The sequence below is a fragment of the Capsella rubella genome, unplaced genomic scaffold (genome assembly GCF_000375325.1).
Source record: "Capsella rubella cultivar Monte Gargano unplaced genomic scaffold, Caprub1_0 scaffold_6, whole genome shotgun sequence".
In the NCBI taxonomy this organism is placed as follows: Eukaryota; Viridiplantae; Streptophyta; class Magnoliopsida; order Brassicales; family Brassicaceae; genus Capsella; species Capsella rubella.
In genome coordinates this window covers 8,434,615-8,448,138 of record NW_006238918.1, presented here as the reverse complement: position 1 = coordinate 8,448,138, position 13,524 = coordinate 8,434,615, and the positions used below count along the sequence as shown (strand labels likewise).

General features: G+C 31.3%; 3 protein-coding genes across 5 annotated transcripts; 2 read left to right on the top strand and 1 right to left on the bottom strand.

Moving 5' to 3' along the window:
• On the top strand, positions 1-535 carry LOC17884289. The gene has a single exon (XM_006288952.2). The coding sequence runs from the start codon at positions 110-112 to the stop codon at positions 314-316; it is 207 nt and encodes a 68-aa protein (XP_006289014.1). The 5' UTR covers positions 1-109; the 3' UTR covers positions 317-535.
• Positions 536-2,625: 2,090 nt separating this feature from the next.
• Positions 2,626-3,685, bottom strand: LOC17884160 (putative F-box protein PP2-B12). Of its 2 annotated transcripts, XM_023781865.1 has the most exons (4): positions 3,437-3,685; positions 3,093-3,211; positions 2,955-3,013; positions 2,626-2,786 (listed from the first exon to the last, which is right to left on the bottom strand). In XM_023781865.1, the coding sequence occupies exons 1-4, from the start codon at positions 3,683-3,685 to the stop codon at positions 2,626-2,628; spliced, it is 588 nt and encodes a 195-aa protein (XP_023637633.1). The 2 variants fall into 2 exon arrangements, with proteins under 2 accessions (XP_023637633.1, XP_006289125.1); XM_006289063.1 differs by having other exon boundaries at positions 2,626-3,013.
• Positions 3,686-8,968: 5,283 nt separating this feature from the next.
• On the top strand, positions 8,969-12,073 carry LOC17882079 (beta-glucosidase 32). 2 transcript variants are annotated; one of them, XM_006289034.2, is made up of 13 exons: positions 8,969-9,133; positions 9,212-9,281; positions 9,398-9,453; positions 9,652-9,727; positions 9,858-9,935; positions 10,043-10,130; positions 10,212-10,467; positions 10,567-10,685; positions 10,789-11,006; positions 11,110-11,147; positions 11,238-11,340; positions 11,456-11,564; positions 11,656-12,073. In XM_006289034.2, the coding sequence occupies exons 1-13, from the start codon at positions 8,969-8,971 to the stop codon at positions 11,894-11,896; spliced, it is 1,617 nt and encodes a 538-aa protein (XP_006289096.1). In that variant the 3' UTR covers positions 11,897-12,073. The 2 variants fall into 2 exon arrangements, 1 of the variants encoding a protein (XP_006289096.1); XR_002833367.1 differs by lacking the exon at positions 11,656-12,073 and having other exon boundaries at positions 11,243-11,340; positions 11,456-11,540.
• Positions 12,074-13,524: the final 1,451 nt, after the last annotated feature.

Genomic DNA, 13,524 nt, shown 5'->3' with positions numbered 1-13,524 from the left:
TGTCCTGTCTTGCAAGCAAATTACAAAAAAGATCATAAATAAAAAAAAAGGTTTAGAGAATTTTCTTGATACACGTCAAAGCAAAATCATCATCATCAAAACGTACGTCATGATAACAGTTGCCATAGCCGCTGAGTTGCTTGAAGAATACACGGCGGCGCTCACTCGCATCACCGCCACACTCCTCCCTCTACCACCGACAAGTCGCCGCCGTAGCGTCAGAGCTCCCACCACCAGAGCTGACTCTCCCTTGCCTCGTAACGATAACTCATCCTCACGAGCTCCAAACTACGCCGCTTTTCTCTTGAATTTCTGATTTATTTTATTTTTAATTTTTTGGAATAGACTAAAGAGATTTTTCGAAGTTTCTTCGTCTTCACTGTAAATTACGGATGATGCTTGTGTTATTAAATTGGAATTTTCTATTTATTTTGGGATCGGAGTTGGTTTTGTTAAGTCTTTTTGCTACTAAATAATCATAAGAAATTTGAAACGGTAAAGAATGTAAAACAATAGAAAGGAGAGTTTATTCATATATCATTGATGACATATAACGCAATAACATTGTGGATATGTATACAATCTATACAATAATAAATGTCATCACGTTAAAATAAAAAAACCAACAAAACTGGATATTTTCGTTTTTTTTTTCTTTCAAATAAATATTTTCAGTCATTTCGTTTTTTTTCTTTCTTTTGTTAGATAATTGAAAATTTTCAAGCATCTTATATAAAAAGGTAAATTAAAAGAAAAAAAAAGTGTGTACGATGTTCAGTAATAGTCTTCACGCAAACTCAAATGGTATTCTTTTAGGATATTGAGAGATTAACAACTATAATTGTGTGTGTCTTGAATCCTCTTGTCTTATTGTCAACAGGATTCCCCATTAAAAAAAAAAAAACAAAAAAAAGTGATAATATTTTTACTATTTGTTATATCGTTTTATTAAAGAATAAAGAATTGGGGTTTTGTATTTTGTGAAAAATGAGACCGACATGATGGGAACGGGACCGAATCACATGTTCATTTAAGAAGAAATGATTCAGACGTAGAAACAATGGAATGGCTTTGTGTTACGAACTGACAAATGTTAACACTCTTGAAAAGCAGTGTACTGAGCCATATTTGTTATTTTACCTTCGAGCATGTGTATCATCATGTGGTGATCAGAAGCTTGCGATCATGGGCTTATTTCAAACCTTTTTGAATTCATCACTAATAACATATCGACATCTTGTTTATGTAAAAACATTTCTGCTTGATTTGATCCTCCAACACTATATTCTTCCACTTAGAATGCAAATTATATATATATATATATATATATTTGTCATCAGATAAACTAAAAGCTGACTCAAATGAGCCAACTCGATGGACAATTGTTTACAAACTTAATCATATGCGTACTGGAACGAGGTATGCATGCCAAAAAATCCGCTTTTACATTCAGATTTCTAGGAATAATTATAGTTGTTGTAATTTTTTTTTTCTAAAACCATAATTTGTAGTCTAATTTAGAGAATTGTTTTTTTCATAAATGCAACTTCAAAAAATAATAATCTATAGAGGACTTCCATATTATCCAAAAAAAAAAGAAAACAAGAAGTGTGATTGAAAGGAGATTGGAAAGCACTTTCGTCTTACTTGTCACTCAAATTGTCATTGACCTCATCTTTGCTAAATTTGTATTTATTGTTAGTTATAAATAGATGGACGATCATTTCACGGATTCACAATTTTATAGTAATTATGAATTATTTTTTTGGTTTTAGAAAATAATTGTGTGTTCGATTGGTATGACACCTCGTACAAAAATATGAGGTTTACGCAATTGATGTGACTTGTTTCTTGATCGTACATACAAATTTATGGGATCATTTAATCTTACTTTTCTTTCACGTTTCTTGGGATGCAGAAATGAACATATTTCATCATTTACGGTTTAATCCGAAAACAGTATATAATTGGATTACATCAACATGTTTGCTTGACCATTCTTAGAAAAATGATAACACTTCAGCTACGAATCAAACGAATTTGAAAAGGGATAAACACAATTCAACCAAAGAAGGTACAATGGCGAATGGATTTGTTGGCTATTAACTAATCCATAACTCTTTTTTTCTTAGTGATAAAAAAATCTTGTAGCGTATATGATCAATTTATCCCAAGACAAGATAAATCTAGGCAATGTGTTTAAGGATGTTATGGACAATTTGTTGAAGACAATCATTAGATGGGAAGACAAGCTAGCAAACCATCGACACTCAACCCAAAGGAGATGGGATTTTACCTTTACCTAATGTGATGTTCTACCTTAAACATTTTGACTCCAATGGTTACAAGTAGACTTCTATTTTTGCGGTACGTATGTAAATCACTGTTTATTTTTGGACTTCGTTTTTCCTATTATCTAACAAATGTTTAGAGGAGCTTAAGAGGATGTGTAACATATACTTCTTTTGAAAAAATTGTTGCATCATATATGACTATGCAACGATTAATTATTACAGTGATTTGAGAAGACGAATTAATGTATGTGTCCTATATACATTGCATACACTTACTATTCTTATATTACACAACAAAAACTATAATTCACTTGGAAAAGTTGTTACTGAATCACAACACTTGTTTTGGCCTAATCTCGATCCCTTGAACGATAATTCCGCCTTTCCAACCGCCATCTCTTGTCTCCAAGATGCTCATTTCGAGCTCCTCCTCATCAAAACCAACATAATATTCACCGAGTTCAATCTCTAACCACCCATCTTCTCTAGCCTCTTGCATTCCCGACTCAAGAAACACTCTTCTTTCGCTATAAACATCGGTTCTCGTGGATCGAAAGCTTACCTCCAAAGGCAGAGACTTAAATCCAAAGGCTCTCATTTCTTGTTCTTTGAAAACAAGGTAAGCTCCATAAACGGTGTCTTTGGAAAGAAAGGATGTGCTTATCTTGCCTCGGATTTCAAACCAACACACTGCTAGAAGTCCTGCCACTTCCTCGAACCTGTTATACAAAACTAATCGAAATCAACACTAAATCTTTGGATTACAAGAAGCAAACAATGGAGACGAAACAAACTAACCTCGAGTCCGGAGTCGAAATCCATATCCAAAATTCAGGACTATCAACCCAAGTAATTTCTAGTTTCCTTGCAGATAACATCCAACATTTCTTCCCCCTTCTTTTCTCCATCCAAAAGCTCTACATACAAAATTTTAAAACAAAACTTTAAATATTTTGTTCAAACAATATATTGCATGCATCATCCATATAACATTCTTCTCAAACAAAACTCTAGAATCCATACATAAAAATAAAACATGGTAGCATAGCCATATCTACGTTGAGTCCAAATCCGAGTTCAAACGCGAGTAACGCATATTTGATGACAAACAAAAAGAACATGTTATAATGTGAAAACATTACCTTTCTTCCATCGTCGATGAGAAGAGGAGATTCACATAGACGAAAGAAGAGCTGCTTGTTTGAAAACGTAGATAAAGAATGATCCATATACATACGAGAATCTGAGGGGAGAAACCTTTCCCAAGCTGTGTTAGAATCCGCGGCGGTGCGGAGTAATCTAGAGACAGTTGAGATACGACAGGCGTCGTAGGGGCTGGTGAATGATATCATAACGGCGATGCATTCTTCCGGTAAATCAAGAAAATTCATATGTAATAATTGTAGTAAAAGGTCAAAACTTAGATGGTAATATAACATATATATATCCCTCTTAATAGTTTTTGTATAATCGTTCAGAGTGAAAACTTAATTGCTATTTATTTACGCCCTCTCGATCACCTGAAAAAAAGGTAAACGTCCACTTTCCATTTCTAGTTTTTTTTTTTTGTTTTTTCAAAACTTTTTCCAAGATTTGAATCCATGCATTTCTCTTTTTTCAAATATTTGGGTTTACTTAATTATTTTTAGATCTATCAGTAATGTATTTGATAAAGGTATCTTGATAAACATTTTTCATTATTTTACAATGTCTTTGCATCAAGAATACTTTTGAAAACTTGAGGTATATATTATATGTACTACACTCTTTCTTTGGGCTAAATCATGACAACACATTGACCCCATGATGTTTTTTATTCACTTACTTTCACAGAAAATGATGGCTTATGGACGTGTTTACAGTTTACTCATTGTAACAAGAATGACGGAAAAAAAAATTACCCTCTTTATACATTTGTTGAAAAACTATCTATTTTAATTTTCCTAGGATAGGGATAAGTTTGTTGTATGGTTCAAATGAAGATATCAACTTTATTTATAGATATGAATGATAATAGTTTGGTCTTTTTTTAATTCCTTTGGTTCATCTTGTTAATGTTCGGGATTTGTTTGGATTGGTATATTATATATAAATAAGTGTAATGAATATTTCTAAGAAAACGAAATGGTGTATCTAATCATAATGATCAATTCAACTTTCAATCTCACTACTAATTTTCTAGTGAAATTTTATAATATTTTCCATATAGAAATCTCCAGAATGATATATACCTACGTTACGTACATATATAGTAGGGGGTTTTTTTCGTCACGTAGAGTTAGCTATTCTCCGGTAAAATCAAATTTAGCCACAACGTTGAGCTGGCTACGTAATGACTTAGACTGTTGTATTAATCATTTAAGATGTCATCTTCAGTTCAACAACAACAACAACAAAGAAAAAACATTGTCGCGGTCGTAATTATGGAGTTCTCTTGTAGATAATATATACAACTGTGTTTTGCCATAGCTGGTCATATAAACAATCTTGTTTACAAATGTATAATTAACCAGCAAAGGAAACAAGATAGATAACGTAGTGTTGCTTCTTGCCTTCTTGGGACTTTGATGAGGTGACCAAATTAAAAGGAGGCCCAAATGCATAAATGTATTACGATTACATGTCCATGTATATGTTTCTTTTTTTTTTCTTAATTTTCTTGTAAGAAGCCATTTTGCGTGGCTTGTGATGTCAGCATATCACCATTCGTATCTAAAATCCACATGATGCATGCTATTCACAAACAACGAAAAATTACATTAATTATTGTTATTGTACTATATTGTGATTTTTTTTCTTGATTTGTGAGAAACTATATTATATGTGATCAATATACAGTGTGAAGTTAAAAGATCTCATCTCTTGTTTTTAGTAGTATATATATAAATATATTGGGATATCATACATAATTATATCCCACACGTTCATGGATTTCAATCATGTCATTAACTCTTCTGCTAATTGATTACACGTATCTTTATATTTATATGTCTTGCGATTCTCTATATTAACTTATAAAAAACTGTGTTTACTGATTCATTCTGATGATATACAGAAATATTTGTTCATCTTTTGTTTTTTTTTTCTTCCTCTGTTCATTTAAATAAACAGACATTGTTGTATACAAATTTTATGTATACATAAATAATCAACAGAAGTAAAATAAGACCAGAAGGAGAGACGCGGCAAAGAATATACTGTACATGCGTATATGTATATTGATGGAAACTTTGACTCAAGAAAAATATTGACAGATAAAAGTATATTTTTTTTATTCAGAATTTTTTTTATATATTTTCTCTAATAGGAAAGTACATTACACCAATACCTACTAATTTTCTTAATTAAAAATATAAATGATAATATTCAATATATATATTAAACTAAAATCTTCAGTCAATTCATATTACCAAAATAAGATGCATGTGTCGGAACCTGTCAACGACTGAATATAATATTTCACTAATTATTATATTCATTTCAACGCATGGAAAATGCGAGTTTAGCCAGCGAACATCCTAGTCACAAATATGATAATTTTAATAATGAGCATGAGCATGAATCACTAATTACTTCTTTTGTTTTAGTTGATAGTTACTTTTTATATGTTGACTATTGTTTTTCTCTATTTGACCAGCGTTTATATTTGAATCATTAGCGTTAATAATGACTGTAAATAGTATGTGTAGATTTTGGCGGATTTGCTTAATTATTTTCTCTTTCGATTTTTTAAATTAAAGGGTCAATACTCTCAGTAGTACAAAGCTTTATTAAATTTATTTTTCGTTTTAATTATTAAATAAATGTTTTTGAGGAAGGCACATTTATTGATGGACTAAGTAATTTTTGTTTATGTGAAATTTTTTAAACTAAAAGTATTTTATTAGTAAAATATTTGGTATCGTTACTATTAACTTTCAAATACTATATACTAAAACAATACTCCTTTAAATATGTTTATATTTTATATTGCGACTCGATTTTGTGCTTATTATTGAAATTCGAAAACTATTCGGTTTCTTAATAAGCCATACGAGAAGAAAACAAAAGGAAGAAGAAAAACAAAAGTTTTCAACAGCGTTTTGTCCATGTGATTTAATTATTGTGAGACACACGATTTAAACAATTATCCTTCATCATCTTCTCTTTACACTGTATGTGTCATCCTAGAGTTGTTGTCCCATCACACATATCTTGCGTTTTGATCTCTTCATTTAAATTGATTTATTTCTATGGTCAGTCACACCTACTAAACAGAAGGTTATATATTTTTCTTTTATTTTTTGAACAAGCAAAGGTTATATATTTTTCATGCCTTGCTATTGTTGGATTCTATAAGTACAAGTCAACTTTCCATTAGTATAATACTGTTCGCTTTGGGCATATAACTCAAGCCCGCACGGATTTATTGGGCTCCTTCCCAAAAGGCCTTCCCAAAAGGCCTCATACTAATTGGAGTTGGACTTGACTTATATATTAGAAACTTCTCTTTCTAATCTTCCGATGTGGGATATTGGTTTGTATTCCAATACTCCCCCTCAAACCAATATTCATTCCCCTAGGTCCACAATCTTGACCTAGGCTCTTATACCAATTGTTGGATTCTATAAGTCCAAGTCAACTTTCCATTAGTATGATACTGTTCGCTTTGGGCCTATAACTCAAGCTCGCACGGATTTATTGGGCTCTTTCCCAAAAGACTTCATACTAATTGGAGTGTGATTTGACTTATATATTAGAAACTTCTCTTTCTAATTTTCCGATGTGGGATATTGGTTTGTATTCCAATAGCTATGGATTTTTAATTGAAACGTAAACAAAACAATCGAGTAATAGATATGTGATTATTAATGCGAATACATTATTTATATAAAGCACAATGAATTATGAAAGTAGTGTTGACAAATAATGGTGCATATAAAAAATTTGAAAACGAGTAACTTAGCGCTATGTATATCACCAAAATATATTGGCCTTTCTACAACTCGTGTTGTTAAAACTTTAAGTATGGTTAAACATGTTTGAATCAATAATACAAGTGAATTATGATTAGAAAATGATATCGAATAACGCAAAAGTTAGAATAAAAACAAAAAAAAAGATCTCTTAATGATTTGTAAGATTAGGAAATAATAAGTCTTTAAAGCCTCCAAAGCATGTGGTTACCCAAGAAATGAGACTTGTTAACAAACTCAATGATACACCAGAGAAAAATATATATTCGCGATGCAGTGTTCAGAATTGGCTTGTCCCGAGTAAAAAAAAAAAACTCCAAGTCTTGCGTAGATGTTCCGCGAGAAAACGTCATACGATTCCCTGAAGGAGGAGGCAGCATCAGAGACTTTTGCATGCTTATTGACTATTTCCCTTATACACATTCCACTATACTATTAATAACTTCTTTGAACTGACTAATCAGTAACCAACTCTTAAACCAGAAATATCGATGTATCATTCCTACTTCGAACCTCCATTTTCAACAGTTATATATTAAGAGTTTCTGTCAATTTCAAGAATCATAATGACCAATGTCCCAAAGAAGTTCTGTAAATTTCTTTCGTGTACATTTTGTTGTTGTAAACGACCTATGATTCAATTTAGGTCTATATGGTAATATGAATCATCTTTGAGTTAAATGTGTGTTTAAAAATTTTTATTAAAAATTATTGATAAAAGAGATGCAATTCTTTGAGACATTTAGTAATTGAAATTGTTTTTCTTACAAGAAAGTATTTGGTTGGTTTGTTGTCAAAAACAAAAAGTATTTGGTTATAAGAGAAATATATATATATATATATATATATATATATATATATATATATATATATATCAACTAAAATGTCACGATAAGTAACCACAGTCTTCCATATGAAACATTTATAATAGAATTTGTTTTTGTTAGTTATGTTAAAAAGACTCAATCTCCATTGTTATAATTATTAACAAAAAAATCACAATGTACAGCTTGACTTATTAGTTATTACAATGGGAACATAATTATAAAAAGACAAAAAGACGATCTTCTGGGATTCTATATGCTTAATTAGCTAATATATCATCACTTCTTTTATTCTTATTTTTGTTATGCTGACAGATCTTGTACACGTTTTATTCGAGCGACCAAGACCTTTTTTCCTAACAGACCACATTAGTGAGTCTTAAAAAAATAAGATATTCTTCAGCTTTGGCTGATGTTGTGTCCGTTGAGTAATTATATTTTTTCAAAACGTACTTGTTATTGTGTTTAATTACGGACTTAACGCGATATGTTGTAGTTGGTATATAAGTTTAAAATAATCAATCATGTACTAAAGCGCAAAAAACAAGATGCGAATATCACAGTTTGAATCATTTCAGTCTAATTAAGTTTGTTTAGTCACGACGACTCACGGGAGTCACGATTTTTAATCATCCAATTAAATTAATCACAAAGTCATCAAAAGCCAACCGGTTCAGTCAAGACTATGATTATTATATAGTTATCAAGACTATAATTATTTTAATGATTAACAAAAATTAAAGGACGCGTGTGCCCTAGCTACGACCTCTCTGTCTATATAAGACGAAGTTGATTCATTGAAACTTCTCAGAGCTCTCTAAAGACTCTTACTTACATATCTCAAAAGTCTTAAACTTTTTTTTCTTTCTTAAACTTATTTATAACGTTCAAGAAAATGGCAAGTACCCTAATTGCACTAGTAGTAATCACACTATGTGTAGTAGCATCATTGGATGCTGCAGAGGGAAGATCTTTTAGATTTCCCACGAGTACTCCTCCTCTAAATCGTTATAGCTTTCCTCCTCATTTCGATTTTGGTGTTGCTTCTTCTGCTTATCAGGTTTGTGTTGTAATGTACTGATCATGTTTTTTATTCTAACGTACAAGTGTACTCATGTTTCGATGTTATGGTAAACAGTATGAAGGTGCAGCAAAAGAAGGAGGGAGGACTCCAAGCATATGGGATAAATTTACACATGCATACCCAGGTAAGGTTCACTACTTTTTTTATTTGTATACATCATATATATGTATATGTATAAAGAAATTATACTTTCCAACGTACGTGTCTAATTTCTATACGTAAAATTGTTATATTTTTCAGAAAGGACAAGCATGGACAATGGAGATGTTGCTGTAGACTTCTATCATCGTTACAAGGTTCGTGCATGCATGACTATGTATTTTCAGTATTTTTTTGGTCATTTTGAAACGTGATTCAGTTTAAAATATCATCTTTAAAAAATAGGTGGGGGAGACAGTATCTTCATATGCTTTAAATAAGTTAATAGTTATATCTTTTTTAATAAATTTCTTCTTGCAACAACTTATATTAATTTTAAATGGTAAAATGAACAGGAAGACATCAAACTTATCAAGGAAATGAATATGGATATTTTCAGATTTTCTCTATCCTGGTCAAGAATATTACCAAGTAAGTAAAATTATTTTAGATCTTACTACAATCATTTTGGAATCTATCACACGTACAACTGTTTTTTTTTATAGCCTTTTTCGAAAAAAAAAAGTTTTTTTCTTTACCGTTTCCAGATTTTAATTTTCAGGTGGAAAGCTAAGTGGTGGAGTAAATCAAGAAGGGGTACAATTCTACAAGAACCTTATTGATGAACTTATCATGAATGGTCAGAATCTTAATAGTTTACACATCAACTCTTTGATTTAAAGTGATTAGTTAAGTTTTATGTTTGCAATGTTTCTGATCACACTATATTCTTAAACATACATGCAGGTATAAAACCTTTTATAACAATCTATCATTGGGATATCCCTCAAGCTCTTGATGATGAGTATGGTAGCTTTTTAAGTCCTCGAATCATGTAAGTTAAAATTCACACATGATATATTTACCATGTATAACTTTAGAATATTGCTCTTACATAACTTTTTTTTTTTTCCAGAGATGATTTTAGAAACTATGCCAGATTTTGTTTCCAAGAATTTGGAGACAAGGTCCATTTGTGGACAACGTTCAATGAGCCATATGTTTATAGTGTTGCGGGTTATGACGCGGGCAATAAAGCAATCGGTCGATGTTCAAAATGGGTAAACAGTTTGTGTGTAGCTGGTGATTCAGGTACAGAGCCTTATTTAGTATCTCACCACCTTCTTCTTGCTCACGCTGCTGCCGTTGAAGAGTTCAGAAAATGTGACAAGGTAAAGAAAATATGATTATGTCTTCCTATGATTATATCAAAACGAGTTTGACCAGAATTAAAAATTTAACATTTTGATTTTATTATATTTGTGAAACAGATTTCCAAAGATGCTAAGATAGGCATAGTTTTGTCTCCTTATTGGTTCGAGCCATATGATATTGATTCTAATGCTGATAAAGAAGCTGTTGAGCGAGCTCTTGCTTTCAATACTGATTGGTAAGTTGTCATCTTTGTAATCCAAGTCCAAACATAACAAATGATTTTCTAATTTGTCTTTGTTTTTCTCTAACTTGTTTATCTTAACAATTATGTACTTTAGGCATCTCAGCCCTTTAGTTTTTGGAGACTATCCCAAAACGATGAAGACAATAGCTGGAAATAGATTGCCTTCTTTCACCAAAGAACAATCTATGATGGTGAAAAATTCATTTGATTTTATCGGAATAAATTATTATACAACACGGTTCGTCGCTCATGATTTTCACGTCGATCTTTCACGTCCTCGGTTCAAAACTGACCAACACCTCCAATACAAATGTAAGTACCCATAAAAATATTTGATCACTTTATAAAAAGATTGAAATATTCATGAACCTACAGCTAATGACTTTACATTTTATCACTTCTTTTTTTCCATCAGTGAAAAATCGTACCGGCGATTACATCTCATCAGAATCGGTACGACCCTTAATTAATTAATATCGCAGAACTTTATATTTAATTTGTATATTAAACATATAAATTAAACCTTTTCTCTTTTAATTTCAGGATAGCTCGAAACTTCTCTGGTCATATCCGCAAGGCTTACGAAAGATTCTTAACTATATGAAAAACAAATTCAACAATCCAACTATTTACATTACTGAAAACGGTAAGAAAACGTTAGAAAAACAATCTTGGACATCATTTTTATTAATTAATTATTAATCATTTATTCATGTGTTATTTTTGTATAATTAAAGAGTAACAACGTGTGGAATGTATAGGTTTTGATGACTATGAAGATGGAATAGTTACACGTGAAGAGATACTAGAAGATACAAACAGAATAAATTACCACCAAAAACATCTTCAACAACTCCAGAAAGCGATCACGTAAGAGATTTTGTCCTTGATCTCCTGAATAAAATTTGATTTACTAATATAATTCTTGGGATAATAAATTAATTAAATCTTATGAATACAGTGAGGATGGGTGTGACGTGAGAGGCTATTTCACATGGTCGTTGATGGACAATTTTGAATGGGAACATGGATATGCAACGAGATACGGGTTGTACTATGTTGACTATTCAGATGGTCTAAAAAGAATTGCTAAGAACTCAGCCAAATGGTTCAAACAATATCTTCAGAGATCCGAGAAGCCATTGTCGATGGTTGTGTTTGAGAGAGTCAAGAATTGGTGGGCTGCGTTACAGATGATCTAAGCTCATTTGGAGATTAATTGCGTTTTTTTTTTTGAGAAGTAGCTAATTCTTTATTTTTATCACATTGATGAAGTTTTTGGGATGAGTCATGAGTATATATGTTAATAGTGATGTGTACTATATGCTACTTGTAGAAAAGAACACATGTTCTTTTTGTTTATATATATAGAAACTATATCAAGCTTTCTTGTAGTTCGTATTTAACCACACTTCCATCACTAACACCCAACATAAGTGAAGATTTTCACCCATGCCATCATTGTGTTCATCCCAAACTTTTGCATCACTTAAGCATTCACCTAGATTTAGAAGATGAATAGAGTTATATGATTCCTATTTGATGTACCTTCTTCAACAATGTTTCTCTTCAAAAAACGAATCGTACTCTAGATTCCAAAAAAAAAATGAACCCTTTTTAGTTAGTTACTTTGCTACCTTAGCCAAGCAATCCTTTTGTGTGTGCTGACTTAAATTGTTTTTTCTCTTTCTCAGCGTTTTCGCGTAAATGCTCTTTGTTTCCCCTCTTATTCTTTGGCCGAGTATTTTGCGAATTAGCTTATCTTATCAATGTAGTTTTCATCTCTTCGGCTTATTTCCTTTTTCTTCACTAGTCGTACAAACTCTAGTTTTCTTTTCCTGCATGTCAGTCTCATGTGGGTTTCTATGTCCGTCCACTATATACACAACTCCTTATAACTTGGACTTCTCATTTTTTTCCAAAGGATGTTCATCATCACCCTCACGGGCCTGTTTAGTCCACAAGCATTTTTCAAGATCCAGGAGGCCCGTATAGGCCTATTTCATGAAATAGGATATAAAATCATTGTTCGTTTGCTGATTTAGAATTTTAGATAATTATTTTTATTCAGTCGATAGATTAATGATATTAACAAATTTATATGTGCCGTCAGCCTATCAGAATTGATCATAATATATTTGACTATCTTAATGACAACCTTGCATGGAAAGTAGGAGACTTGTTGACCTTAATCCATTGTATATGATATATATCACTTATTTAATATTGGCTAACTTAATTTCATTTGTATTACTTGATGCAAATTTAACATTACATTTTATGATATTAACATTTATCATAATTTATTGCAGCCGATACACAATATTTCCTATTTCAAAATCATTTACATAAATGATGGATGTAAATATATCAAATAAGCGGTGTAAAACAGATATTTTAGTGCAATATGGTTTACACCTTTCTTTTTGATGATATAAACAATACATTCAATATAAAAGTTTACCTAAATAAATATTTTTCAGTTAATCAAGATAACTGACATAGAAAAAAAATGCCGTCAGCCCACATAGATCACAACTGATAATTTTTTTTTGACTTTCTTCTTTGGTCTATTTGACGACCGTGTATTGAATTTGGGATCCATGATTATTTAATATTGACTAATTACTTTCTTCTATCCGACGACCATGCATGTGCATTATCGTTAATAAATGGCACAAGTTTTGGCTAAATTCAGTTAATTAAGAATTGCTGGATTTTTTGCGTAACAATTTTCTTTTACGTCATCTTAAATAATTACAGCCATTCGAAAAATGATATCTTCAGTGTACTGTATTGGTTTTTTTCTTTAGTTTATGGCATTTCTATG